The 26,950-nt window shown below is 41.7% G+C and overlaps 1 protein-coding gene across 5 annotated transcripts in view; it reads left to right on the top strand.

The window, feature by feature from the left end:
• The first annotated feature begins 1,847 nt into the window (after positions 1-1,847).
• gcgra (glucagon receptor a) overlaps positions 1,848-26,950 on the top strand; it is a 30,241-nt gene continuing 5,138 nt past the window's right edge. The window contains exons 1-9 of one of the 5 annotated variants that reach the window (XM_028412846.1): positions 1,848-2,147; positions 22,793-22,940; positions 23,400-23,496; positions 24,920-25,027; positions 25,113-25,207; positions 25,341-25,432; positions 25,506-25,692; positions 26,257-26,416; positions 26,501-26,561. In XM_028412846.1, coding sequence (XP_028268647.1) covers positions 22,887-22,940; positions 23,400-23,496; positions 24,920-25,027; positions 25,113-25,207; positions 25,341-25,432; positions 25,506-25,692; positions 26,257-26,416; positions 26,501-26,561 — 854 coding nt within the window. In that variant the 5' untranslated portion in view covers positions 1,848-2,147; positions 22,793-22,886. Of the gene's footprint in view, positions 2,148-2,754; positions 2,839-21,112; positions 21,272-22,341; positions 22,457-22,792; positions 22,941-23,399; positions 23,497-24,919; positions 25,028-25,112; positions 25,208-25,337; positions 25,433-25,505; positions 25,693-26,256; positions 26,417-26,500; positions 26,562-26,950 lie in introns of those variants that run through there. The other 4 variants (XM_028412842.1, XM_028412844.1, XM_028412843.1 and 1 more) reach the window with 4 other exon arrangements.

Raw genomic sequence — 26,950 nt, 5'->3', positions numbered from 1 at the left:
CTTGTTAAGCAATATTCATTCCCGTTCTTCAGTTGAGTGTCCTTATCAGCCTGAATTCAATTTGAACATACTGTAGGGCAGACTAGACTAGCTTTCAAAATGATGATGTATTACTTTTAACACTTGATGATTTGCTGATTTTACTCTGAGGAGACCTGAGGGTGCTCACTCTGATGATCGTCCTCAGGTCTCAGCCTGCAGCTGCCTCCATGTCTCTCCTGCTGCTATGCTGCTGAACGTGCAGCTGCCACCACAGAAATCTCTAAATACTCCTGTTTTATGTACATCTTCCTCATTCTTTAAAATAAAATGTAATGGTGAGAAAATGTGCTAAGTGTTAGTGGACACAGCTTAAGCAGAGGGCATCTGTATGAGGTCAGAGTAGATCATTATTACACTCACTGTACAACTACTATTCAATATAAAGCCAGAAGGACGCTGAGTTATTTAATGCTGAGACCAACATCATTTGAACCTTGATACATTCATTTAATTTCTTTTTTTGTTTGTGCTGTGAAGAGCAGACCCAGAGGAGGAGTTGGTGGTGGAGAGGAGGAGTTTGACCTTTGACCTGACCAAGGAGAGAGTATAAGTAGAGGACTGAGTGCAGGTGTGAGCCCCCTTTCCTCCACTTACCTGCCTCTACCTGCCAACTTGCACCAAGCATATAATATGTAATAAATGGATTGGATTGAACTGGATCATTCTTCTGGTGTTTCACTGTGTCTGACTGCACAACCATAGTGTTCACCCTCTGTCCTCAGAACCAGCCCTACCAGAAAAGTCCTGCTAATGCTAAATGTAACAGTTTGTATAGTGTCATTAAGGATAAAAATTGTTCGAGCAAGCAGCTGACATTCATACTCACTGTTACGCACTGTACATGCAGATAATTACTACACTACAGAGTAATACAAGTTTACAGCACTGTGGTTCTGCTCCATCAATAGGCAATGACAACATATTGTAAAAACAACAAAAACAACAGATAAATAAAAATTCTTTTATCATTCAGCATGTATGTAGATACTGATATATCTATAATAGACTGATAGCAGCCAATAATATATACAGCCAGTAAGAAGCACTGATTATCTGCTTACCATGGCTGTCAGTGGGAGGGACATGTGAAGCAGCAAGTCAACATTTTGTCCTCCAAGTTGAAGTAAGAAAAAAAAGGGACCAACTTGTGATGGGTATAGTCGATGGGGTGAGAGCATCTTAAACTCAGCAGTGAATCAGTGACAGTGTCTTTGATGGCCATGGCTCATTGGTGCAGGAGTAAAGACTGGGACATGTGGTCCAATACAAGAGGAGTACTGCAGCGCAAACTGCTGAAAAAGTTCCTGCTGGTTCTGAGAGAAAGGTGTTAGAACACAGTGCATCACAGTTTGATGAATCATGTGGATGTCCACGTGTGCGTGTGTGTGTGTGTGTGTGTGTGTGTGGAACACACAGCACCAGGATGCACTATGGGAAAAAAGGAGGTGATGTGAGGCTGATTTAGCATTTTTCATATACAACCTGTATATTTCAAATCCGCCTCAAATAATTGTCTATTTAAAGGGTTAATAAATATTTATTTAGAACAAGTGATTGAAGTAATGATTCAAAAGTAATGTTCCAAAAATAAACACATCCTCCTACAATAATAACAAAGCCCCACGTCCCTTCACTTCACTGTTTGTGCTTTTAACAAACCAGAAACCCTTCATTTTGACAAATGAAACGCTGGCTGGCCTGGCACCACACACACACACACACACCATGGCCCCGGGTTTAGAAACCTCCCCCCTCCTCCTCCTCCTCCTCCTCCCGTACTGTTACGTCACACGGGTACAAGGAGCGCAAGTAAGCGGCGGTGCGGCTCGCGCTCACTCGGTCCCCGGTGCCAACTACACACAGACACACACACACAGACACACACACACAGAGCAAAAGCCTTTGATTGTTTTATTTATCTTTTCGGGGCTTTTTCTTCAGAGTTTTATTTTGAAAGCAGAAAGCCGCTGACAGGACAGAAGCAGTTTATTGTGAAAGTTGGATTACAGCGGAGCCACTTGAACTGAGAGGAATATGCTGCTCAGATGATGAGCAGCACCGCAGGACACGTTTGTGAAATTCAGCGGAACCCCGAGCTGTCAACGGTAATTTGATTTCTATATATTTATACAGTTTGGCGTCCGCACACGTGGGCGCATTGATCTCTGCACAGCCGTCTGGGAAAGTGTGGTGGGGTTTCTGTGGGTTTCAGTGCTGTTTGGAGGTGTTTGGTGCATGTTGGGATACTTTCTGGAAACGTTAATGTCACAACTCCCGTGGAAATGGCATGTTATCTAACCCGTTCTTTATCTGGCATCTGCATTTGGTCTGCTGCCCGGTCTGTCAAACATGCAAGTGTGTTTTGTTAAAGTGGAGCTGAACAAATGCAGCAAAAGAGCTCGTAAAGCAGTGATTCGGGCATAAAAAGTAGGTGTAGGACACCTAGGAAACAAACACAAAACAATCAAATAGCCCTTTATCATCCAATATTTAGTTTGATAACAAGATTGTGTGTAAATTGTTGCATTCTTTGGTGTCTATCAGACACTTGGTCCTGAATGAATACACACTTAATCTGCATAAAAAAACTTTGTTTACCACAAATTAAACTAATAAATAAATAAAAACACATTTTGAATCATTTTAATTTTAAACATGGTTTGTTTTTTTTGCAGAATATACACATTTTCTGTGTTTTTGTGTCTTAAATAGGCCTACATAAGAATTGAATTGTTTGGGGAGATAACTGGCCAGGAGTGATTCATATCCTAATTAGAGCCGCTTGAGCAGCATCACGTAAGTGAAGCAACCACATGTGGGCCCTTGGTCCCCTGTGCCTTTTGAATTATCACACTGCACAGACCGGGCCCTAATAAATGTGCCTTTTGTTATGTAAACACCTGATGAAACATATTCATTACTGCCACATCTGCAGGCACACAGGTGTGCTCCACAGAGCCGCAGCTTGTTGGTCTTTAGCAGTGATTTGCAAACATTAGCAGGTGTTTCAATGCATACACAATATACATCAAGAGAGTTTTTTTTTTCGATGCATGACGTAAAGGGTTAAAGGTTGCTGTTGTTTATAAACATGTTTGACCCTCTCATATGTATGCAGCGTGTGCATTGGAAAAATCTTGCAAGGCAAATGACTCGGACTGTGATCTGGCCTCAAGGGGCAGACAGGGAAAGCAGTGAGTGCTCTCTGAGGACTGTACAGCGGATACTGTACACCATATGAGACCGTTCAGCTCCATCATTGTGAGATCTGTCAAAATAAGAAGCTTCAGAGTTCAGTGTTTCTGCTCATGGTCGTGAATCCTCTGGTCATTTGTTGATTCTGTGTGATCTCAGCTGTGATTGATCCTCGTGGGGGAGGAAATTGATGCTTTTCTTTACAAGGTTTCAGTCCATAAAACTGTTGGGTAAAAGATTTGATGGTTGCACACAGAGCTCAGCATACAGCCATGTAAGAGCTATGCAGGTGATTTAAACGGTTGCAAACGAGGATGAAAATGTTTCTAGGAGAACATAAAAAGTGTAGTCGCTAATAATAAGCAAAACTTCAAGAAAACAGGAAGCAAAATACAAAAACAAAATACCACTTATGAGCAGCAGAGTACAGCAACTTTGTTATAAATCATTATGTATTCCATACAGGTCCGTCACTTTTTAGGCTCCCCCAGAAAGTCATCCATTGTTGTTCCCTCCTGTGTTATATTTGCAGCATATGTGTAGTACAAGTGTCATAATCATGGTCATACTATCATTACTGACAGCATCATAGTTTATGATATATTTCATTTGTTAATTTATTGTGTTAAGTCTCACTCATTTGGTCTGGATCCCCCCTAGACACATTTTATTGCATTTGGCAACAATTGCTGGATCTTTATGCTTAAAAAAATGACAGAGTGCTCGATGTCACTCTGCAACAGCTTGTGGTAGAGAATGGCTGAGGGGAGCAAGAAAGAATGAGGACAGTCTTGCATACCTGTCTCTGTCTCTTGTGGTTTCCTTTGAGCCGTCTGATACGTAGAGAGCAAGTGAGACAGAGGAACCCCATGGCTGTGCTCTTTCACTTTTCTGTTGCTGCAGTGCAGAGAAAGAGTCATGGGGATGAATCACAGAAAGAAAAATACATACTCTCCTGTAGAAGTGGATGGACAGGGGTGAGAGCGATGGGAGGTGTCAATCCCTCATCAGGGGAGCGAGGAGTGTGTCCTGCCTGGCTCTGTTTCATTCAGACCTCTGCAATGAATGGATCTGGAGGGGCTAAGAATACCTTCCACTACGAAGAGCTGTCACTCTGGATTGTAACAGAGGCTTGATAAGGGTCTATCCAGATACTGCTGCAGGGTTCCACTCAGCCCTGCGTGCCCTGCGGCTTAAAAACAACTTGTGTGTCTGTGAACACTCAACATGCACATGGAATCAAACACATGAACACACGGGTGATCCAGGAGCATGCTCAGCTCTGTACAGCTAGTGATGAATGAATATGGTGCACATCAAATGTGTTATTTGGGGTGGGACTAGTCTCCATGGCAACCGAAAGATGGAGAAATCTGACTTAAAATTGTATTTAATGTAGTAAAAGGAACACAAACCACCATCCTTTCCTAAACGTAACTTTCAAGTACTCAAGTACCAAGTACTTTCAATGAAGTAAAAATAAATAAATAAATGATTAGGACAATTTATCATCTTTCTCTCTCTCCTCTCACACACACAAACACTCACACAGTGTTTCTAAGAGAGAAGTCGGAGCCTTCGCCTTCATGTGAGCAGCTGCTTATTGAATATCCATCGACTTCCATGTTCCTTTGAGCCATAACCTGATGGCTGATTTTGCTTCGAAACTTTCAGGCACGTGCAGCGTTAAACTGATAAACTAGAAGTTTATTAAATCTCCCCAAGCGCACCCAACAGCGTGGAAACAACACGGCAACCTCCGTTTGTCTGATTAAGTTACTCACTGGCTTTAAGAGAGCCAGTAAACACTTGCTATAGCCAACAGAGAAAATGGAGGTTTATCCTACATAGATCGTCCGCTGTCTGGCTATCTTTAATTTTCTCCACACAGGCCACAGTCCTGAGTGGTTTGTGTGCTTGTGTTTGCCGACACGTGCATGCTAAATGTCTTGGCCTGAAACCTCTTTCCTTTCTGACCCTCTTAGCCGTGTCTTGACGTTACTCTAAGGTCTCTGGGTGGTGTCTGTTGCCTTTTCCTCTTATGTTCTGCTGCCAGCGCCGTGCACCATCAGAATCAGATATGTACTGCAACGCATTCCATCACATACTGTGGGTCTGGATGGCTGCCAACGCCTTACCTTCCTGCTCCCGCGAACAAATCAAAACAATGTTTTGATGTTGTCCCTACTGTAGTGGGGAAAATAGCGAGATTAATCAATCTGACGTCCCAACAATCCCTCACGCAGGATGGGCTCAATTGTTTCTGCAGCATCAGCCAAAAAGCCAGCAGTGCCAACACAAAGAAGTTAGCTGGCATTTAATATATATTTATGTTTTCTAAGTGGGCGTGTTGTTACACTCATGGCGTCATGCATTTTCCCCACACACGCACACACATAAGAAAGCTATTATAACATAGTAAACAAAGTAAAAACAGAGATGTGATTCTTGGTTCTCCGAAAGCTTTGCTATTTCAGCTTCACAGCACGGACACTCACCACATTCCTCCTGGATATCAGCCCGAACTGAAACACACAAATCATGTCCTTCCTGTCTTCACTTAGTCAGCACAGTGAGGAGGATGAACCATTTTTGATCCCATGACAAGATAGTTTTTTGTTCACTTTGATGAAATTTATTTAATAGTCACATCAAGGTAAACCTTGTTTTTTTTCAACAGTGGTCAGATGGAATCAATTTAATTCAATTCAATTGTGGTTTTATTTATATTTATTTTACTTTACAATCAGAAGCACTTCACAGAGACCCAGAGCCTGAACCCCCTTAAGAGCAACAGTGGCAAGAAAAACTGTTTTTAACAGGAAGAAACTTTGAGCAGGACCCGACTCATAAAGTAGAACCTTCCTGCTGACAGTCAGCCCAGGTAGAGGAGGAGAAGAAGAGGGAGACAGGACAGAGAGGATGAAGGAGAGAGAGAGGAACAAACATGCACAAATACTATCAACAATACAGTTAAACATTATAGTGTTGTGTACGTGCATGATGACCGAAGTCACAGACCACAGCTCATCTTCAGGTAATGCGCGTCCATGTGATTGGGAGGCGTGGCTTCGGGGTGAGCTCCAAGAGAAAGAGGCGTGTGTTTACCGGTACTTTCAAAATCTGGCTGACTCTCACTGTTTTCAAAATCTCCTATCCTAACTTTAACATGGAGGTCTATGGGCATTGACTTGCTTTTACAGCCAGCCCCCAGAGGCTGCAGAGGGAACTACAGGTTTTGTATTTTCTGCATGGACTTCATTTCTCAGACCCAGAAGCTTTTACTTGGGATGAAGACAACGATGAAGTCTTCAGAAGATGCAGACCATTTATCAGTTACATGCCTTTCTCAGCATGATGGATGAAAGGATGATTTATTAGGTCACATCAGGACTTTACATCATGATTTCATCCCTTTCAATTTATGTGCAAGACATTAGGATTTCCTGTTTTTTTAGATTCTTCTGTCTTTGTAGGTTTTTTTCTAATGTGATTTATCTATAGGAAAATGATGATGTCACGTATTAAGCTGTCAGCAGCCTTGATTAAATGAATGGGAGTGTATGTATGGGAGTGAGAGTGGAGAGCCAGGAGCCTTTGATTTTTGAGCCCAGCACATGTGGACGGGTAATATTTCAGCGCTCCCTCCCATATGATATTATTTAACCTAACTTCTTAGGATATCTGGGAAATATCACTCCATGTATGTGGCTGAGATATGCACACAGAGGAGGTCATGACTGGAATTATCTGCGAGGGCTCAGATAAGTCATGCTGGCCTGAGAGAAATCAGTGGGCTGCAGTGATGGAAACACATCACTTGTGCTGTCATGCCCTAAGATGAATCACACAATCAGGCTCAGTGTAGCTTATGTGATTACCCACTAATGACCAAGCATACACGCCTTAGCGTTGGCTGCAGCATGCGGCTCTTCACGGGTGACCGTTGGTCAAGTTGTAGATCAGATATGAAAGGTTAAAAGGTGGCTGCCATGTTCATGTCAGGTCTTTACATCTCACTCAGCAGGGAGGGAGATAACGTGCCTGTAAATTCCTCCTCGGTGCACTCAAACATTTCCATGCAGCGTGGAGCCAAGAGATTTATCATAGAGAGATCAATACCAGCAGAGGTGCTGCAAAAGGTTTTGAAAATATCAAAGAACACAACACAGTTTTACCTTTCTTTGAACTGCTTTGTGCACCCCAAGGAGGTAAAGTATTGAGCCATTTTCTGTTTATTCAGATCCACTTTGGCGAGGTGCTAAAAATACCCCTCCTCCCTTGCAGCATGTGTGGGTCTAGGGTCAAGTGTAACTCGTTTTGTACAGAGCACAAACAACGATTGCTTTATCTCAGTGACTGCTCAACTCAAAACTGTTACAACCAATGCTTTGCCACGGGCATTTGAACGCACACTGGCCACATGACAACATTGACAATGATCTGTAACTTTCACTCCATATCGCATCATTTTAGATTAAAAGATGTTTTTGTTTTTTAATGACTAAAGGCTCAGCTGCTCATATTTCTGCGTAATTTAATATATACACAAAACGTTGTCAAACATTGACATAACATTAGCTGCCCTTCAATTTTACACATCTGATGCTTCAGTAAATTAAGTAGTATTAACCTTTGGTTTGCACACTCTGCAGGAAATATGACAGACACAGTTTATAACATAAAATTGTAACAATAGAAGCAACTTAAGTGTCGCTGTTTTTAACTGATTTAATGCTGAAAATAAAAAAAATAGACAAGAAATTGTAAAAAAATCCAAATTTCTGATAGTCCTTGAATCCATCACGTGTTCCGTGTAAACATTTTTTTCAAAATAATCTATTAGCTTTAACAAGATCTTGTAATATAAAATAAAATAAATAATAATGAATGAAAACGCAGTCCTTAATATAACTGATCTGCAGCATCTACATGTGCTTTATATAGGCTGTAACATGCAAAAAGTTGAACATCTATATATGGAGCTCACATTGTTATACAACATATTTCATTATTTAGTTCTAAGTGCAGTAACGCATGAAATCCACAGCCTTGATTTGAATGTTTGTTGTAGCTTATGCAGAAGGGCTTTTGATCACTGCGTGGACAGACAGTCCTGTGCCCAGATTCCTTCAGAAATATTTAAACTACAGAGGTTTACTTTTCCTTCAGCTCAAAGAGGAAAGGATGACTTCACAAGACATGAGCTGTGAAAAGTCACAAAAGTAACATACGTGAGTTTGGACGAGCCGTAGAGTGAGTGCATTTCATGCGTGATAGAGCATACAGAGCCCACTGGAGAGTCCCACACTAAGAAGACATAGCCACAACTGAAACAGAAATATACATGAATCAGGAGGAAATGTCTCCTTTAGAAGAACATAAATGTTCACATAAGAAGATATTTGAGCATTTTCTGCATTTATTGCCAGGTTATTTCTCAACTTTGTCCAGAAAGCAGTCTCCCTCTGACATCTGGTCCTGGCCAGGGAGCATTCAGCCTCATGAGCTGCCATATAATACATATAAGTATTAATCATCTTTGTCAGGCAGTCACTGCACTGTTGAGCTGAGGTAGTGGTGTTGAAAAAGACGGTTGGTTTTCTCATCTTAGAAAGACAAATATTTGACTGTTCCTTTAAGACAGTTATGGAACACATTTCACTTTTCTGGCATTTGTGACTGGGTGTGTATGATGTTTTAGAGGCAGTGATGGCAGCGGTCAGTGCTGCATCATTAGCACTCTAGCAGGTAAACAGTTCAAAATGTGGGCTAAATGTAAATGAGGGATCTGAATTGCAGACAGCGTCAGACTAATGTCTTCCCGATGAGGATTCATTTTGTGTGAGTGTTACCTTTTAATGAATGACGCCTTTCTCTTCAGTTTTCAGTGGCAGCGATTGTTAGCTGCAGTTGAAAAACAACATGCCTTCATGCGTCACCGAAGGGACTGCTGATGTCAGTGTGTTTTTGACCCAGAGGGGCTGGACATGGGCCTCCACATGCTGTGTACACAGTGGGAGACATTGACCTCTATCCACTTGTTAACACACACACCCACACACACACACAACCTGCTGTGGACTGTTATAGGAATACTGGAAACACCCACACACACAAATTTTAGTGATTCAATCTACCCCCCTGTCAGCATTTGTTGACATACAGTGACTATACTGTACATCAATATGCTATTTATAAGTGGATGTAAATGGCTCACCCAGCCTGAGTGTAGGAAAGTAAGACATATGGTCAATACACTGAGACAGATTACACTAATGGTATGAAATGGTACATACTTCCTGTCTGGAAGATTGCAGTGTGATGTAATGAATGGAGGAAAGAAAGTGCACAAATTTAATATCTGTGTGTTCAGACAAGTTCACTATCTCCAAATTAGTTTTTCTTAAAAAAAATGCTGACAAATGTGTACAATGTTTGGTCTGGTGACTATAGGGTGACAGAATCTTCACATTATCACAGAAAAGCACCACATTAGGTCAATAATACATAAGCTAGATATGACACTATGTTTATGCTAAAGGAACATATGTTAGTAATGACCAATATCATCTGATCATGGGACCAATACAGACACAAAAGTCCAAGTAAGGATGTAGGTTGGGGATGGTACATGCAACTAATTAGATTTTCATTCAAGAGTCCAAGTTGGAGTCCCCCTGACACCGCAAGATGTTCTGTTGTCACCCAGTGTTTCGTTTTCACTTTAATTTTTAATCATGGTAAAAATAGGCTGGACAAAATCTGTGTTCGTATTCACTCCAATTTAAATCAGTAGGCTCTAATCTGAAGTGTTAGCACTTACTAATAGCCCTGAGTGGCAGCACAACCTAACAAGCTATTTCTGTACCAGTAAAGATGGACAATTTAACATGGGGGTCTATGGGGAATGACTCACTTTTGGGGCCACCATCAAGGAAAGTTGAAGGGGGAGAAACAACATTGTTTAAACAAGGCGGTTGAATAAGATGGGAGGGGGGTAAGAGGCAGTAATTTACCAAAGCATCAGCTGTTGCTTTCCATTAACATGACTCTATTACCTTGTTGAACAACACCGGCTGTTTATTTTTCTGACATGACCATCTCACCTGTCTGCAGTTGACTGTCTTCTTTCAGCTACGTTATGATTCATACCACACTCTCCTGTCAAAGCTCATCTTCTTTAAAGAGCTGCCATTAAATATGCCCCCCCCCCCCTCGTCTTCTCTGGGCCACGTTGTCATAGACTAAACATCACATCAAATATTCATCACACACTAACACACTGCAGCTATGGAATATTTTTTTAATGCTCTCCCAAGACCAGCGTGGAAGGTCTGTTTTAAAAGCTCACAGTGCATCCATGCCACTGCTTTCTGTCTACAGTCTACAGCACAACAGATCATATCGTGCTCGTATGCAAACATGCAAGCAAGTGGAAGTGAAGACACTTGACTAAATTCACTTGGCTTTGTGTGCCCTCTTCTACTCTGTTACACAAAGAACTCTCCAGAGTAGCTGTACAACAGACACATTCATCCACAGCAGTGAAGCTCTGGTGTCATCTGTGCTTTAGGCTTATCATTTAATGTCTATCACTTCTACAGCATGTTTGTCCTCAAAAGGATAGAAGAATCTGTGTGTGTGTGTGTGCACATGTGTGCTCATCTGTTTTACTGCCTAATTAGCCTCTGTTTGCTGATTACATTACCTGCATTACATAGCCACCTAAACATTTCCAACAGGCTGACATAACTGCAGCTGTAACACAATCCTGCTGTAGCACACTTCACTTACCTATTGACTAATGTACTGTTACACTTCATCCAGGCATGTTTCTCACACTTCACTTACAGACAACACAGGAAATACTCTCATATGATCTATAGAGAGTCTGCTTACAGTGTTTTTCTATTTGCTGACATTTATGAGGCGCCAATTAATTGATCCATAGAGGAAATTGTTGCTGTGATACTAAAAGTAGTTGGTTTCAGACCCCAGGGCCTCTTTTATTCCCACACAAACCCAGCCTGTTTGAGGAAATGTACGTGCCTGGATTGGAATTGAACACAGGCCACTGATAGCACATGGGGGTGTATACGCCCCAAAACCAGACGTGTTATTTGTGCTATAGTGAGCTTAAGAATTGGCGTTGTGTGACCTTTCGGTCACATAAAGGTCACTGTGTCCCTTTAGCTGAATTATTATATAAAACGACCTCCCGTGAGAGAGTCAGAGGTCCAAAGACCTGCTGTTTGTTTGATGTGTAGTGCTTGCTGCAGTCCTGGTGAACAGTGTCTCTGTCTTGCTGTCTGACTTTTTAAGCCTACTCATGTAATTTGTGTTTTTATGGTGTGAGGTAGGACCCAGATACAGGACAAGGAGTATGTGAGCTAACAAAAGACAGGTGTGGAGGCAATTACAGCCAGTCACAGAAGAGGGAAAAGTAAAGGAACCAAAATAAAACAGGAAGTACAAGGAACTTAAAAAACACCAGGAAACTAAGACAATAAATAGGAAGTAAACTAATTTAACACAAGAGAACAAATACAAAATTCAAAATACAAGAAAACATTATAATAGACTAAGGAGCATGTTCCCGTCTTTGAACAAGCTCAACATGTGCTTTAATATCAAGAATTCATTAGGCTAGTAATAGCCTCAGCCTTAAACTAAATTCATACTGACTGAACCAGACTTTAGGTGTCATAGACGCCATGAGACCGTGTCTGTTGTTTCTTTTGCAGGCAGCGAATCATGCTGTAAAAAGGTCAACAGCTGTAACCATGGTAACGGGACCCAAACTATAACGTTTAATGCTTAAAATGAACCAAACAGAGTGATGAAAAACAGTCATAGAGAAACACTGCAAGTGACCACGACCTCACTCCAAAGTATATATAATTCATATATAATAATATTTATAATTTATATCTAAGTGCTTATAATTTGTCCTGGTCACAGCTGCTCTGGATTTATTCTTTACATTCATGAGATCTTCGTAACTTTCTCTCCCTCGCTCACCCTGCCACTTGCTGTTCCGTGACACAATGTCTTGTTTGCCTTTGCCACATTCTCTCATGAATGATTGAGGATGTTGATGGTGCACAGTGCATGTCAGTCCTGGCTGATGAGAGGCAGGATATGTTATTTTACAGACTATAAACTCAACGTACAGGCATGGGAAACGATGAAGCCGCGCTGCAGGGCTCGCCTAACTAATTAAATGACAGAAAACAAACCAGGCCAGCTTTTGACAACATTCGGCCCGATTTCAGCTCTCCGCTCTGCTCTTTGCTGCACATGAATTTGTCTTTGTAGAAAATGTCTGTTTCTGCGACCCAGACCGTTTGTGCGGTTAATTCGTTCATAAGTGGGGTCAGTGGCGTCGAGTGAACTCAAGCTCTTCATGGGAGAATAAGTGACGCTTCAGGCTTATTTAGGTATCTGTGCGGCTCAGAGGAGAACAAAGGCATTACATGTCTCATCCTGGATGAATCTGGTAAATACACATTGACGCTCCCACTTTATTGTCGCTAACAGCTGGAGACAACAACAAAACAACTTAAAGAGCTCTTGAGGCAAAGTTTACATTATTACAATGATGGCTTTATGCATGTAATGTATAGTATGTGTGTGTGTTTTACGACATGCTTGTGTTTGAGTGAGGGAGAGTGGCACTGCAGTATGTGTGTATATCTGAGAAGATGTGGCTACAGACAAATTGTTATGCTTTTCCTGCCAAGTGGTAGTAAGGAATGGAGTTTATTTAGATTAAGGATGATACAGATGCTAAGAGGGGGAAATGGAGTGAGATAACACAGACGAGGAGTGATGAAGAAGAAGAGAAGGGACAGGAGTGGAAACAAATCATCTCCATTCACTATGTGTTTGACTGTAGTGTCCACATTATGGCGATAAATCTGGCATTGTTGCTAACAAAGCCTCTAGATAATTAATACATCACCAACAAGCCTAAACGCAGCTTTATATGTTCTGACTCACTTTTCCAGCCCGTGGGATAACTTTAACTGTCAGCTTTAAGGAAGCACATCCCTGCCAGTTATTTTAGGAACCTGCTGCACACACACATACGCACATATTAATATGTCTGACTGAATCACTGCTATAGCCTGAAGGGTTAGAAGTAACCAGCTGGAACATCATAGTGAGAAAAGCAGTAATTCACAGCTGTTTCCTGAACGTTAAAGCATCATGATATCAAAGGGAAATTAAATCAATTTGTAAGCAGAACATTGAATGAACAGAGTAGTGGAGTCAATCCACAAGTCAGCCAGCAATGAGAAGTAACTAGAAAGCAGCAGCACTGAGTTGATGTACATACAGCAGAAAGCTGCACTAATCTAGGCAATCTAATCCAGCTGAGGTTTGTCTGATTGGCTAGCTGTTCCTTGCTGTGTTACTACGTCCTTGAACTTGGTTTGTAGCGTTTTCCATTGTCAAAGTGACAGGAGGGGTGTTTGAGGCACATTCACAGCTGGGTTTGGGCCTTATCAGATGCCATTTGCTTGGTCAGGTTTAGAGCAAACAATATTTGGATGTTGGTTACCATGGTTACAACGCCCTCAGTCGTGATTTGTTGCCCAGTGGTGTCACTGCTGACAGACTGAGGACAGATCTCTTTGGATCACTAGCTCATCAAGTGGTAGGAAGTGGAATTACAGCCAGCAGCTAACTGGTTAGCATGCTAACGTCAGGAGAACAAAACCATAGATGGATGGGGTGTCTGTGATTGAGTCTCTGTGAAAGGCTCTGATCACATCTGCATGGGCTTCATGTCTCAGTCCCAGAAGTTGCCGCTTGCATAAAAACTTCCAATCTTAGAAATTACACCTTTAATAGGGTCTGTTCAGCCAAAGCCCAGCATTAATTACTTTTTATTGACGATAACTGAAGAGCTGATGTTACAAAATATCTTATGTAAGGCAAAACAAAAAACGGGATCAGGCACTTACACATAATACCCAAATCATTTGTCTTGTGTCAGTCTCTTCAGGGTATGTGATGATCGGCATCGAGAATAAGAGGTTTATCGTCTTTACTGCAGCCATGATTCAACTAATGTTTAAATCATAAGTGCTTTTTTGAACTGTTCTAAGCTTTGTGGGAATTCTGTAATGTCCCTGCTGTTATGATGTCATTCCCTCCTGCTGCACATTAGTAGTTGTTAACAGAAGTAAAAAACAGCTTGAGATGAAAATGCACCATCTTTTTTTCTTTTTCCTTTTCTTTGGTCTTCTGTTGCCCTCTATCATCATGACATTTCAGGGTAAGGGTTAATTCTTCTAAACAGCCTCCCACAGTATCCTCTCCACCAGCAGGGTCCCCTTCATAAATGATGTATTTTTTTTTCGTCTTTTGGCCTGGCTAAATAAGGTTTAAGACATTCTGCGTATGTGCTGTGCAGCCTCACCACCGTATATGAGAAATCCTACTGGTCCTCCTCCGGTGTTTGATAAACTCCAGGCTGGTGGCAGTGACAAAGCAGCGTAGAGAAGCTCGGGGGATTACTGCACATAAACACAGCCTGCCAGCATCCATAAGAGCTCCGTGTACACCAAGTGTGGAGGAGGCGCTGCATGTGCTGGGGTCTCCCGGCTCTTTCATAATTCAGCAGGTCTATTTGGAGTTATGTTATAAACATGACATTGTAAAAGGAGCCTGTGTGAGGAGCACATATATTAAACATCATGTAATGATGTCAATACCCCTCTCACAGGGATTTAGGTGTCCATATTGGATTCTCAATGTGGACACACATAAAGAAAATCATATCTTTGTGATCATCGTTATCTGTGCGTGTTGTTTGTCTTGATCCGGAGCCTCATTTCCTTTCTACAAGCACACTCTCATCAGTACAAAGTGATGTAAAAGTGGAGAAATATGTAAAATGATGATGATATATTTGTGAGTCTGCCATTTATGCTCTAATTGTTTGGCTCTGGTATGAGTTTTGTGCACGCGCATGTTTTAAGTTTGTGTGTTTGTGTATCTTTAAGTTTGTGATTTTTTTCTTGTGTGTGTGTGTGTGTCTTTTTTAGACCTAATTAAGCTGGTTTATCGTGCTTATCTTGCTTCAGATAACAGAGTTTGTTTGTCAAACAGCTGTTCCTGTCCCTGAACTCAAGCCCTTATTAACCCTAAGTGAAGATGTCACAGCAGCACAAGAAATGCTGACAAAACACACACACACACACACCGTGAAAAAGTTCTTGTTTTGGTTCCAAACATGGTATTTGCTGTAGCGTCACTTTATTACACTTTATGAAGCTGCGTACTTTCACATAAAAGGCTGTTGACACCACACGCTGCTCAGGTTTGGCACGAGTGATGCTTTTAGTAAATGTCAGAGGAAAGATCGATTTCTGCTCTCAGACAGTTTGTCATGCTAGCTTGGAACTGTTGAAGGGGAAACTGCTGTGTTTGCGCAGCTCCTTTGCTTGCTTGTTTATAGCAAATGCTGTGAATGTCAGCAGGGAGATTTATTATTGTGACAAGTCCTTTTTATTTTCAAGAGTTGACTCCAAAATGCATTACTAATTTTGTGCTGTGTGTGCTGTGCTTTGTAGAAATACACAGGCACAACTCGCTGGCTTGCATTTTTTTGAAATTGTCCATGCACGGTTTAAGAGTTATGGAGAGCTGTGCTGTCTCAGGTTATATATTTGTCCCAGGTAAGTTCAATATAATTGCACTGAGGTCACATTTGTCTTTATTGGGCAGTCAAAGTGTTTACTTATTGATGTAAAGTTGGACATTTTGACACAAGTGGCCATTTGAGTAACTGCATTTTTTTTGGCACATCATTTTTGGCATCATCACTTAGCTTCATATTCTGCTGCTCGGCTTACTCTGAGATTTGTTAGATGCACTTGTGCTATCCAGCCAAGTGTGTCTCAAACTGTGGGAAACCCTGCAGCATGCACAAAATTCAGCATTCGAAAAGCAACTTTGTGCATAAATTCCTGCTCTTTGTTGCATGACTGTAAACAATCCTAGATATTTGGCAATATATAGATTAATTACTAGAGGTAACTTATTATATAGAGGTTCATTACAATTGTCTCCCAATTGTTGAAGCATTTTTATTGAAATTCATTTGGCAACCAGGTTTGTCACAGTAGAGGGTGTTGCTGGTGTTGAAGCTTCTTTTTATTTATTTATTTATTCATTAGCTACAATACATACAATGTAGTTTGGTATAATACTCAGTGTCTTATCAATACTTGATCATTGGACAGAGATCACAAGCAGAAGAAAATGCCCTAATGGGACACCTTCAATGGTGTCATGGAAGCAAAAATCAAACTTCAGGTCATGTCAAAGTTTTGGTCAAAAACAGAAATATATCAGAATTATATAGAATTATATTAAAGAACTGATATTAATTAACTTTATCTGATCTGAAAGTGGCAGCACCTGTCTGCACCAAAATTAACCACATAGTGACAGGAGTGAGGGAACAAACATAAGATTTAACATCAAAGATTACATTACAGGTGTATGTGCTCAGTCTGGCAAAAAAAACAGTGTGTTCAGTGTTGGCACATGTTCAATATCTGGTTGAAAAATATCAGCAAATAAAACCTCTTTTCACCCACCTGTATGATCTAATCATGTGCAGTGCTGTTGTCTATCATTATTTACATGCACGACACAGTGTTACAGGCTCCATTCAGGCCTATTACAGATTATTGTCTCTGGTTTGGAATATGATTAGAGAGAGCTAGTGGGCTCGAAACAGTGATGCAGAACAACAAGCACAGGTGGGATGGTGACCCTGTTTGTGCACAATATTAGGTTTATAATCTGAGACAATGGAGCTATGGAAAACACTTTGTGTTATCAGGAGTACAGGGTGAGTGACTTGACCGGATACATGATAAATAGTAATGGAGATATTGGCAGTTTAGTGATGGAGTCCAAATTAGGGCCTCCCAGGCGGACACAGATGAAGCTGTGCAGAGGAAGAACAATCACCATGTTATCATGTCAAATTAGGGGTGGATGGTGTCAAACTGGTAGAACATAGTGTTTTCTTCTGCTGGAGATATGGAAGTGAAGCATTTGTAGCTCAACCGTGTGTGTCAGGAACAATGTAGGATGGTGAACTGACAATCAAAGGCTCCCTGTAGGGCTATTGTTGCTACACACATGTAGATCACACATCACACAGAACGCCTCATGAAAGAGCATCCGGCCAACACCACCCACACACACACTCCCACTACAGCTCAGGTACATCTCAAATGTTAGACAACCGCTCATCATGGCATTGTTACCACCACGCACATTCATCAGGTGCCAACTCTGAATGGGAAATGTTTATCACAACACAGCGCACACATCCCGGAGGATGGGTCACTGCCCTCCCGCTTGGTAAATGAGGTCAGTGACAAACATTTGGGGCAGTTCAGAGGTTAGCCACATTACACAGGCTGAAATCAGGCCCGTTGCTTTGAAGGCTCTTCACTGTTCCAGTCATTGTCAACAAACACTTTTTCACAGTTTGGCCACACAGGAACAGAGGAGATGTTCCCGCTCTTAGAGAATGAAGGGAGTCATACTAAATAAAAACAATGAATATAACACGTCCAACAAGCAGCTGCAGCTTCTTCCACTGCATTTGGCTTTATGAATAAATATTATTTAGTAGAGATGGATGGGGACATGACTGTGAAGTCTTCCCTATTTAAAATCTCATAAACAAAGTAAGACTATATTTGACTTTGAGTTGTGGACGTCTTTATAAGAAAAGAAAAAAAGGAGCATTTAGTGACCGATTTCACTTCAAAAAGAAGAAAGTTATATTCACGGAAACTTAGAAAAGGTCAGAGGCAGAGCGTGTGTAAAAGTCTGTGAAGAGATGAAGGATGAGAAAAAACCTTGACACATTTTCCAAACACTATTCAGCAGAGAAACACCAGCAGTCAGCACAGATGAGCGCTGCATGTCACATCCTCTAACAAATCCAGCAAGTCCAGTAACACGCTGACAGATGGACCAAATTTGGCTAAGATGGTCACTTGTTTTGTCAGTATCCGCAGACTGCCTAACAAGTGTTAGATGTGGTCATGTTTCCAAGTGGTTGTCAGCATGCTTTGAAAACGGCGGAGAAGCTTTTTGCAGACGGGAGAATTCAAAAATCCTAAAACACTCTATCTTACCTAGACCTAACAGCTCTGCCTTCATGAATGTGGACTCACTTTTTTGTTTGTTTATTAACACAGAGATATTTACATTATTTTATTGTGTGTTGGCACATTTTTTTTAACAATTTATAGCCCAAATGAGCCCATAACAGAAACCTGTTGCATAAAATTCAAATGATTATGCTACTGTTTTGAACACATATGAGCAGTTTAGGGGAGGCTTCTCTGTCAGTTTTTGTGCTGTTATCTTAATAGCTGAAAGACCTTCAGACATCACTGGGTAACTGCAGATAAACAGCAGTATAGATAGAGAAAAGCACAACACACACACACCCAGCCTCAACCCACCCACACAATTAAAGAGATTTCATTTCATTCAACAAACTTATTATCCTCTGTCTCATGTAGGCTTGTTTTTTTTTGGTGGGATGTGTCTACACAAGCTATTTTTTAATTAGTGGATCAAGTCTAAGTACCCCTGCACCTTTTAAATATTGTTGTCAGATTTTCTACAGGAGAAAAAATTTGAAATATTCCAACTGAATGTGAGTGTTCCAGCAGTATATAGGCAATGACTGTGGCACCCTGACATAATAGGTAGTTAAAAATAAAACTACATTTATTCCAAAAAAAGTTCCAGTAGACAGATTTGCAGAGAGAACTCACAGTGTGTGTGTGTGTGTGTGTGTGTGTGTGTGTGTGTGTGTGTGTGTGTGTGTGTGTGTGTGTGTGGAGCATTTTGGGTCAGTGATATAACTTCAAATCAAGTTAGATGAATGGTCTGCTTTGGTTTAATGTTAGCTTACATGTTAAAGGTGGTAAAAAGACAGGAACAGTAAGCCCTCTGTCATGATGAGTGACGTTCAACTGAGCTGTAACTTTGAGGTCGAGTCTTCACAGGTGAAACCAGACAGGTAGTAGAAGCTCATCAAATCCTCTCAATGTGTCTTCCAGGCGGAGTGAATCTGTGATTGTGTGAGTGCTGAAACGTTTTACAGTGACTGAATAATCAGTCAAGCAGAGTACAGAGTCAGAGCGATATCCTGCCTTTGCTGCTGCTGCTGCAGTGTGTTTTGCACCGTGATGCTCCATCTCCCTTTGAACTCTGTGTCACCCTATTATGAGATAGTGGGGCTCTCATCCAGCGCTGTCATGCTCAGCGTAACATCTGCAGCCCTGAGGTATGAGAATGCCGTGCTTTGCCTCGGTTAATTTACTCAAAAGCACAGTAAGCAGGACGACTGTACTCTGCAAAAGTTGCATTTCTGCTTTAACGATCATCAATTCCATTGATGTCTCTCTGGTATTAAAGGTCGCCTGAGATAGATGGTGCAGCGTAGGGTCCATCTGCATTCAGAAAGCTGAATGACGGAGGGGCGCTCGGGGCATTTTGTGTTCAAAGAGGTTTGTTTTGAATCCTTCCTGCTCCCCTCTTCCCCGCTCTCATGCGTGCACACACTCCCCTTCGTAATTTTATTTGTTGGACATTGTAATCAAATGAAAGGTAAGCACTCTCCAACAAACAACAGTAATTGTTAGTGGCCATTGTAATAAGTCATCCAGCATGCACTTGAACAAAAGAATGGTTTTTATGTTGTTTGGGAATCTGCGTCACTCATTTCTGTTTACTGTATATTTGTTTTTTCACAATAATATAAAAACAATTATATGACATTATTCAAACAAGTAGCTGTAGCATCACAAGGTAAAACATCAGAACACAGTGAGCACTCTCCCAGACAGAGGTTACTCAAGTCCAAAAGGGGTCCCCGTGGCTCTGCCTGTGTGACTTTTGAGCATCATTCCACCTCTTAAATCAGATGTGATAAAAGCTCCAGGATTATTTCCTAGAACAGAAAACTTAGTGAGGCTGAACACATTCACAGGATCTGGTTTGGGAGCCCAGAGCGCTCTCTTCTGAGCGGCTATATACCACAAGCCTAATTAGCCTCACACCTCCAAGCCCATTAGTTTCACTCCAGCTCGCACCAAATGGACAAAGTGATTCCCATTGTGTCGCATGAAAGGCGCCCAAGCAGACATATTGTACGTGACAAATGTGCACAAATAAAGCACAGCAGATTCATAAACATATGTCTTCAGGGTGTGTTGTTCTGGCATCTTTGAGCATTATAAGCAGTGAGTGTTTATTTTAGGGAGAACCTTGTTTTTTGGCCTTTGGGCCATTTGGTGTTGTGTTATGTCTAAAAATAAGCAGATACAATATGAAGGCAAAAAAGTGAAAGAGACAGAGGTAATGTATTTAACCCTCTGTTGTTCTCATGACATCCCCGCATCTAAACTTATTGAAAGCCTGTTGAGCTTATATCCTTGATATCAAATGCACTAATAGGGCACAATGTTCACTAGTTTACTAGTGCAGCCAAAATCCCTTAACTAGTGTGACGTTTTTCCTTACTGGTGCAGGAAAACAGCGTTTGATATCAAGCACATGTAGTAAATGCTCATTCGGCCATTTGTAGTGTTGGGACATGGAAGGAGGGTCAGAGGTCAGGTTGAGAAACTATTTTTTTTTCTCAATCCCTCTCTCACTTTGGCACACTTTCTCTCTCTATCTCCCTTTTATCATCCTCCCCCTGTAGGACTCCACCGAGAGCCCTGTTTGGTTAATCATTGTTCCTACTTGGTGCTAAGTTGCAGAAAGCAGCGTGTGTGTGTGTGCGTGTGGCTTGCTGGTGTGTTAAGAAATTAGTCTCCACATGTGAAAAGAGAGAGAGAGAGAGACAGAGGGAAACCCCTGGGAAACCGTCACACATATCTTAACACTTGTGCCACACATGTAGCAGGACTCATACTGAAACATTATGCACTCTCAGAATGATGCCTGATCTCTCACTCCGGTAAGAACCTCACAGAGACACTAACAGCAAGGATACAAGGCTAAGTCATACACACCGTTATTGTGTTGTAGTTGGCACAAATTCCTAATGACCTTTGATGGATGCTGGACTGTTTTGTTAACCCTCTGAAGCCTAAGCAGTTTTGTAGTGTTTTCCCGCTCCTCATATTTTTAGTCGCTGTGGGTTCATTGTTAGCTGCAACATAAAGTCAAGCACCACAATGGAAACACAGCATAAACATGGCCACAAGTAGAGAGGACTTAAGCATGTCTTTGTGCAAAATCATAATAATGATGAAGCTATAAACATCACAAAATCAGAAAAAAAGTTGATCAGCAAAGAAATTTGTCACATTTTTTGTCATGTAATTCCAGTCAATAGCTTACTAGTTTCAGTAAAGAGAGCAGACTTTTTTTTTTTTTTAGTTTTTTTATAGAATCTTTTAGCATTTGTTAAAACAAAAAAATAAGTGAATGTTTCTGAATGAACTGTGGTGAAATAAATGATTCAGAATCCGGTTTAATACTTTAAATGCTTTTTAAATGGTTTAAGGGGTTTTGAGGATTAAGACACTTATGTTGTAGAAAATCCATATAAACAGGATTATTGCAACTGCAAGATGTCTCATTGTGTTTGGAGCACAAGACTCAGCGCTGTGATCTCAGCTGTACCAGTCCTGACCCGACGTCAGGGCAGACAAGAGCGGCTCTAGTCCCCCAGGCACCCGCGGCAATCTGTGCTATACAGCTAATGCTAACTGCCAGTGGTTATTACCCTGACAGGCCATTTACAAAGCATGGCTCTTTGGTTTAGATTTGATCAAGTCTGACTTCCAGTAATATTTCAGGAGCTCATTTAGATTGTGACTGGAACACTGCCCAAGACTTTAGAAGCTTGTTGACACGGTGGCAAGTCAAAATTCAGACTTGAAAGCATCATTAAACGCTGGATGTCTGTCATGACACACTGTGCACATTGTACCACGTTTACTCAGTGCATAAATGAAATTCCTAACACGAATCCGTCCTCCTGTCCGTCTCAAGACTGGAACAGAATGGAATTTGAAACGTTTTAGCCAAAAATGTTTCCATGGTCAAGGTGTTTTTTGCAGAAACGTTTCAGATTTTGTTCCGTTCTCCGGCATCAGCCAAATCTTTTCGGGAATTTGCAACAATCCATACGAAGGTGAGTGACCCCTGGCACACACTGACACATGCTTAACCAGACACTGACCGGCTTAACATGAAGGTGGACAGCTGCCAAGTGCAGCTTCGCTGGGCTGCAGCTGTCCTGCTGCTGGGCCAATCCTGGAGGATTTTTTCAGCCCTGCAATTTATATTTTGGATTGCCGCACTTTGAGACCAGTCTGTCTCACAGTGGACATCTTTCATTTTCTTTCTTCTTGTGTTCCTTCTAAACTAATTGTAGTGTGTTATAAGTGACCCAGCCGGGGTGAGTTAATAAGTGCCTTAGTGTGTTTGCAATGAGCTTTGATGGATTGTGTGTCTGTGTGTCATCCAGGCTGCGTGGCGAGCGTAGATAAACCCCCTTATGAGGTGAAAATCCATCCCCGTCCTGCAGTATTCCCTCCCAGCACCAACAGCAGGAATAAGGGATGTCACAGCTGTTCCTCATTTTGGCAATAGTCATTGTCTCCTGCAGCATCAAGGTGGGTCCCAGGAGCACACACACACACACAGCCATGCACATATACAATGTACATACATTACCCAGAGCTTAAACTCCTGCAGGCAAGTTGTGTGTCAGTGACCTCCACAGTGAGACCGTTGTTTCTTTAGCTCTGCTGCCTTCTGAAACAAGCCAGCGAATCATGGCACAAAAGCCTAAACACACCGTCTATACAGTAGCACAGGCCCTCCCATACTGACACTGTGATGGATTATACCTTCAGCATGAGGACGGGGATCTTAACAGCTACTGTATATATGAAGTAAAAACAAATGGATGTGGCATCCATTTGTTTTTGCCAAATAGTTTGTGTGAGGCGCACATTCTCTGCATTTTTACTGTCCAGCTGCTTACACTGTCCCCGTACAGCCACGGAGCTTTTGTATGTAAATTTATCTCTCCTCTGTGTGTGTGTGTGTGTGTCTCGCCGCCTCCTCAGGTGTCTGCAGCTGCCACCCTTGATAAGCTGAAGGAGAGCTGGATGTTGTATATGGAAGAGTGTGGACGCAACAACAGCCGGGATCCACCGAGCACCGGTGAGTCTCAGCAGCAAAGCATCAGTTTTCCTTCTGGAGGTGATCACAACACAAATGCAGACACTTTCGATACTTCCCACACTCTTGTCTTTAATTTTTTATTAAAGTTTACATGAGGTTGGACTTATTTCTTTTGTTACTCATGATGTTATTTAAGTCCAGTACATTCATGTTTTTAGCTCAGATGTTGGTTTTCACCAACCCATCTGGAAAGTCGTGCGCACACATTCTCACACCCTTTTGTTCTACATACAGATTTTGTGCCAAGACACCATCGGTGCACTTTTAACCCCAGCACTTTTATGCCTTTTAGCCCCAGTGATCCCAGTATTATATTTTCCTATACCCTGCAGGTGTGGAAGAGAATCATTCATGCCAATGTCAGCTTCATTTAATTAAAGCAAACAGCTGTTGGTCAATCGCAATTGACCAGTTTGCTGCACATGATCAATGAATACAAGGACACAAAATGCAGCACATCAATGTAAGCAGGTGTAAGCATAGATATGTTCACCTGCTGTGAACCTTCACTCTTTGGGTGCTCTCAAAAATCCAGGCATAAAAATAATAAAAATAATAATTGGTGATGATTGTTTTGGGTTTCCTGCTACAGCTTAAAAAGGAAGTCTGTTCTCAGAGCATCTAAAGCAACTCTATTCAAGCATGTGGGACTACTGGTAATGATGAAGGTGCTGCCTTCAGCTTCATAGTGAGGCCCTTTCACACATGCTGATGCTGTGCATCTGTGACCGTACAGCTCTGAGACCTTCCAAGAGAAATATGGGTATCAAAATCAGACTGAACCACATATGGTAAATAAATGATTGATAATAACTTACATTCAGAGTGGTAAGAAATAAGTCATTTCTGTGGCAGCTATATGCTACAACAAAGCAGCTGAGGTCACCAGACTGTGGAGCGGCAGCAGCTTCCGCTCGCTGTTCACACCATTGCATAACCTCTTCGCCTGCAGCCGCTCCCTGTATTATATCCACTGCACCACAGCCACTCTCTGCCCAGCTGCTGCTGCTCGCTCCATCTGCAGAGTGTGTAACTTTATGCTAATCGCTGCCCTTCACTTACATTATAGTCTATGTTCTATGCTTGTAGGATGAGAAGAGTTGTGTCTACTTTTTCCCACTTCACTCCGCTCGCACACCCCTGCCTGTGGACCCATTAGAACAAATCAGGGTGCAGTACTTTAACCGCCTGCACAGCCAGTTGTTGCTGTCAGTATAGAGTATACATCCTCTATTGAGAAACATGATGAAAGAAGCAGAAGGTCACTGATGGAGGACTCTGAAGTCAAGATGAAAGACTATGATGAGCAGCTCCATAATGGTTGCAGCCGTCACTTCAAAGATATGTGACTAAGACCTGCAGAATAATCTCAGCCATGTGTCATTTGTTGTTTCCATCCCAGGCCTCGTGTGCAACAGGACTTTTGACAATTATGCATGTTGGCCCGATGGACTCCCCAACACCACTGTCAGCGTGTCGTGCCCGTGGTACTTACCGTGGCACCACAAAGGTATGAGTGCGTCATTTTAAATACCCTGCAGAGAAAGACCACTGTCTATGATGAATCTAAAAATCATGTGTGTGTCTGTGTGTAGTTCAGCATGGCATGGTGTATCAAGAATGTGATGCAAATGGCCAATGGGTGACTGTGAAGAATACCAGCGAGTGTGATTCACATGATCCAAGTCTGGTAAGAAATGTTGTGTAGTTTCTCCCTGCAACACATCAGATGTAGTAACACATCATATATTAGACTGCTGGAGCCTTATTACCTCACTGCAACCTAACATGAGTGGATTCATATGTGCTTTAATTGGCAGCAGTACTATGCCCACATTCGGATCATGTACACAGTGGGATATTCCTTATCCCTGGTGGCTCTGGTCTTGGCTCTTGGTATCCTCATATTCTTCAGGTAATCATCATTTTCAGCTGTTTTTTTGTTATAATGGATTAAAGTGTAAATAAAAAGCATCTGTGCTTGTCAGGAAACTGCACTGCATGAGGAACAACATCCACATGAATCTATTTGCCTCCTTCATCCTGCGAGCGCTGTCCATTCTCATCAAGGACGCTCTGTTGGAGGCTAACCACACTTCACAGGACCTCAGAGACCAGGAGCAGGGATTCCCCCGCTCATCCATGCCCCCAGTGGAGCTGCTGGTCAACAATGCGGTCAGTATAGATCTGTGGCTGCAAAAAAACTACAAAAAATAAATAAATCCACTTACACACTTTCAAATGCTAAAATTGTTATAAATGGTATAAAGTAAGCAGTTATATTGTTAATTGTAAAGGCTCTACAGTTAGCACCTACCCAGGCTACCCATCCATGATGCTATTATTGAATCAACGCTGACATTAGCATGAAGTTTTAATACTATATATCCTTTTATCACAGACCAGTAGAAAATATAAAAAGTTGTACTGTATGTGCGGCAAATAATCATGGTGAGCTACAGAGATAATTGTAGGAGCTAATTATCCATAAACAGAAGGACATCGCTGCGTAGGTTGTGTTGTGTGACACAGCTGGCTTGCCTTGGACAGCCTTGGAGGTTGGGCTGGGGGGGTTAAAGTTGCTGCCGCTGTACACTGATAGCTGCAGGCATACAGCCTGAATCCCGGTGGCAGAAGGAGCCCCCATCTGCTGCAGCACTGATCTCACATCGACTAAATAATGTTTAACATCAAACAGCTTGATAGTTTGTAAAAATAAGCCTCGCTGCTGTCTTGCAGACGACCATTAGCTGTCGCGTTGCCGTGGTGATGATGCAGTACAGCATCATGGCCAATAGCTACTGGCTGCTGGTGGAAGGCATCTACCTCCACAACCTCCTGGTCATCACCGTGTTTACTGAGAGGAACTACTTCAAAATCTACCTGTGCATCGGCTGGGGTGAGCTGCACCGTTCTGTGTGTCAGAGTGTGTGTGTTTGCACGAAAGAGACCAAAATGTTTTACACCTTATATCTTTTCACAGGGACACCATTAATATTCCTTGTGCCATGGGTGATGGTTAAATACCTCTATGAGAATCAAGAGTAAGTTTCCACTGCCCTGTATCTATGTCCTGTCATCTTTCCTTTACTCCTGGTTGTGTTGCAACCAGCAAACATTTTAAATTACTGCCATCAAAAACGGCTGCCTCCTAAACATTTGAATGGTGGGACGACCATCATTTTTTATCCGAAAACCACCAGAAATTCTAAAGACTTCCATAAATGATACTTTAAGAAATCCTTATAAAAGAAAAGCTACATTTCTACAATAAATAAAAGATATTTTTAGTTCAAATGGGACTGAAAGGATACTCAGTAATGCTTAAGCATTGTATATTTATCATTTATTGATCTAATCAGTCATGTGACATAATCTAAATCCGTAAAAAAACAAGCATTACTGACATGTACTGTAGAATCTTATATAATAT

This window comes from Parambassis ranga, chromosome 8 (assembly GCF_900634625.1).
Source record: "Parambassis ranga chromosome 8, fParRan2.1, whole genome shotgun sequence".
NCBI classification, from domain to species: Eukaryota; Metazoa; Chordata; class Actinopteri; family Ambassidae; genus Parambassis; species Parambassis ranga.
This window is presented reverse-complemented; position numbering and strand designations above follow the sequence as displayed.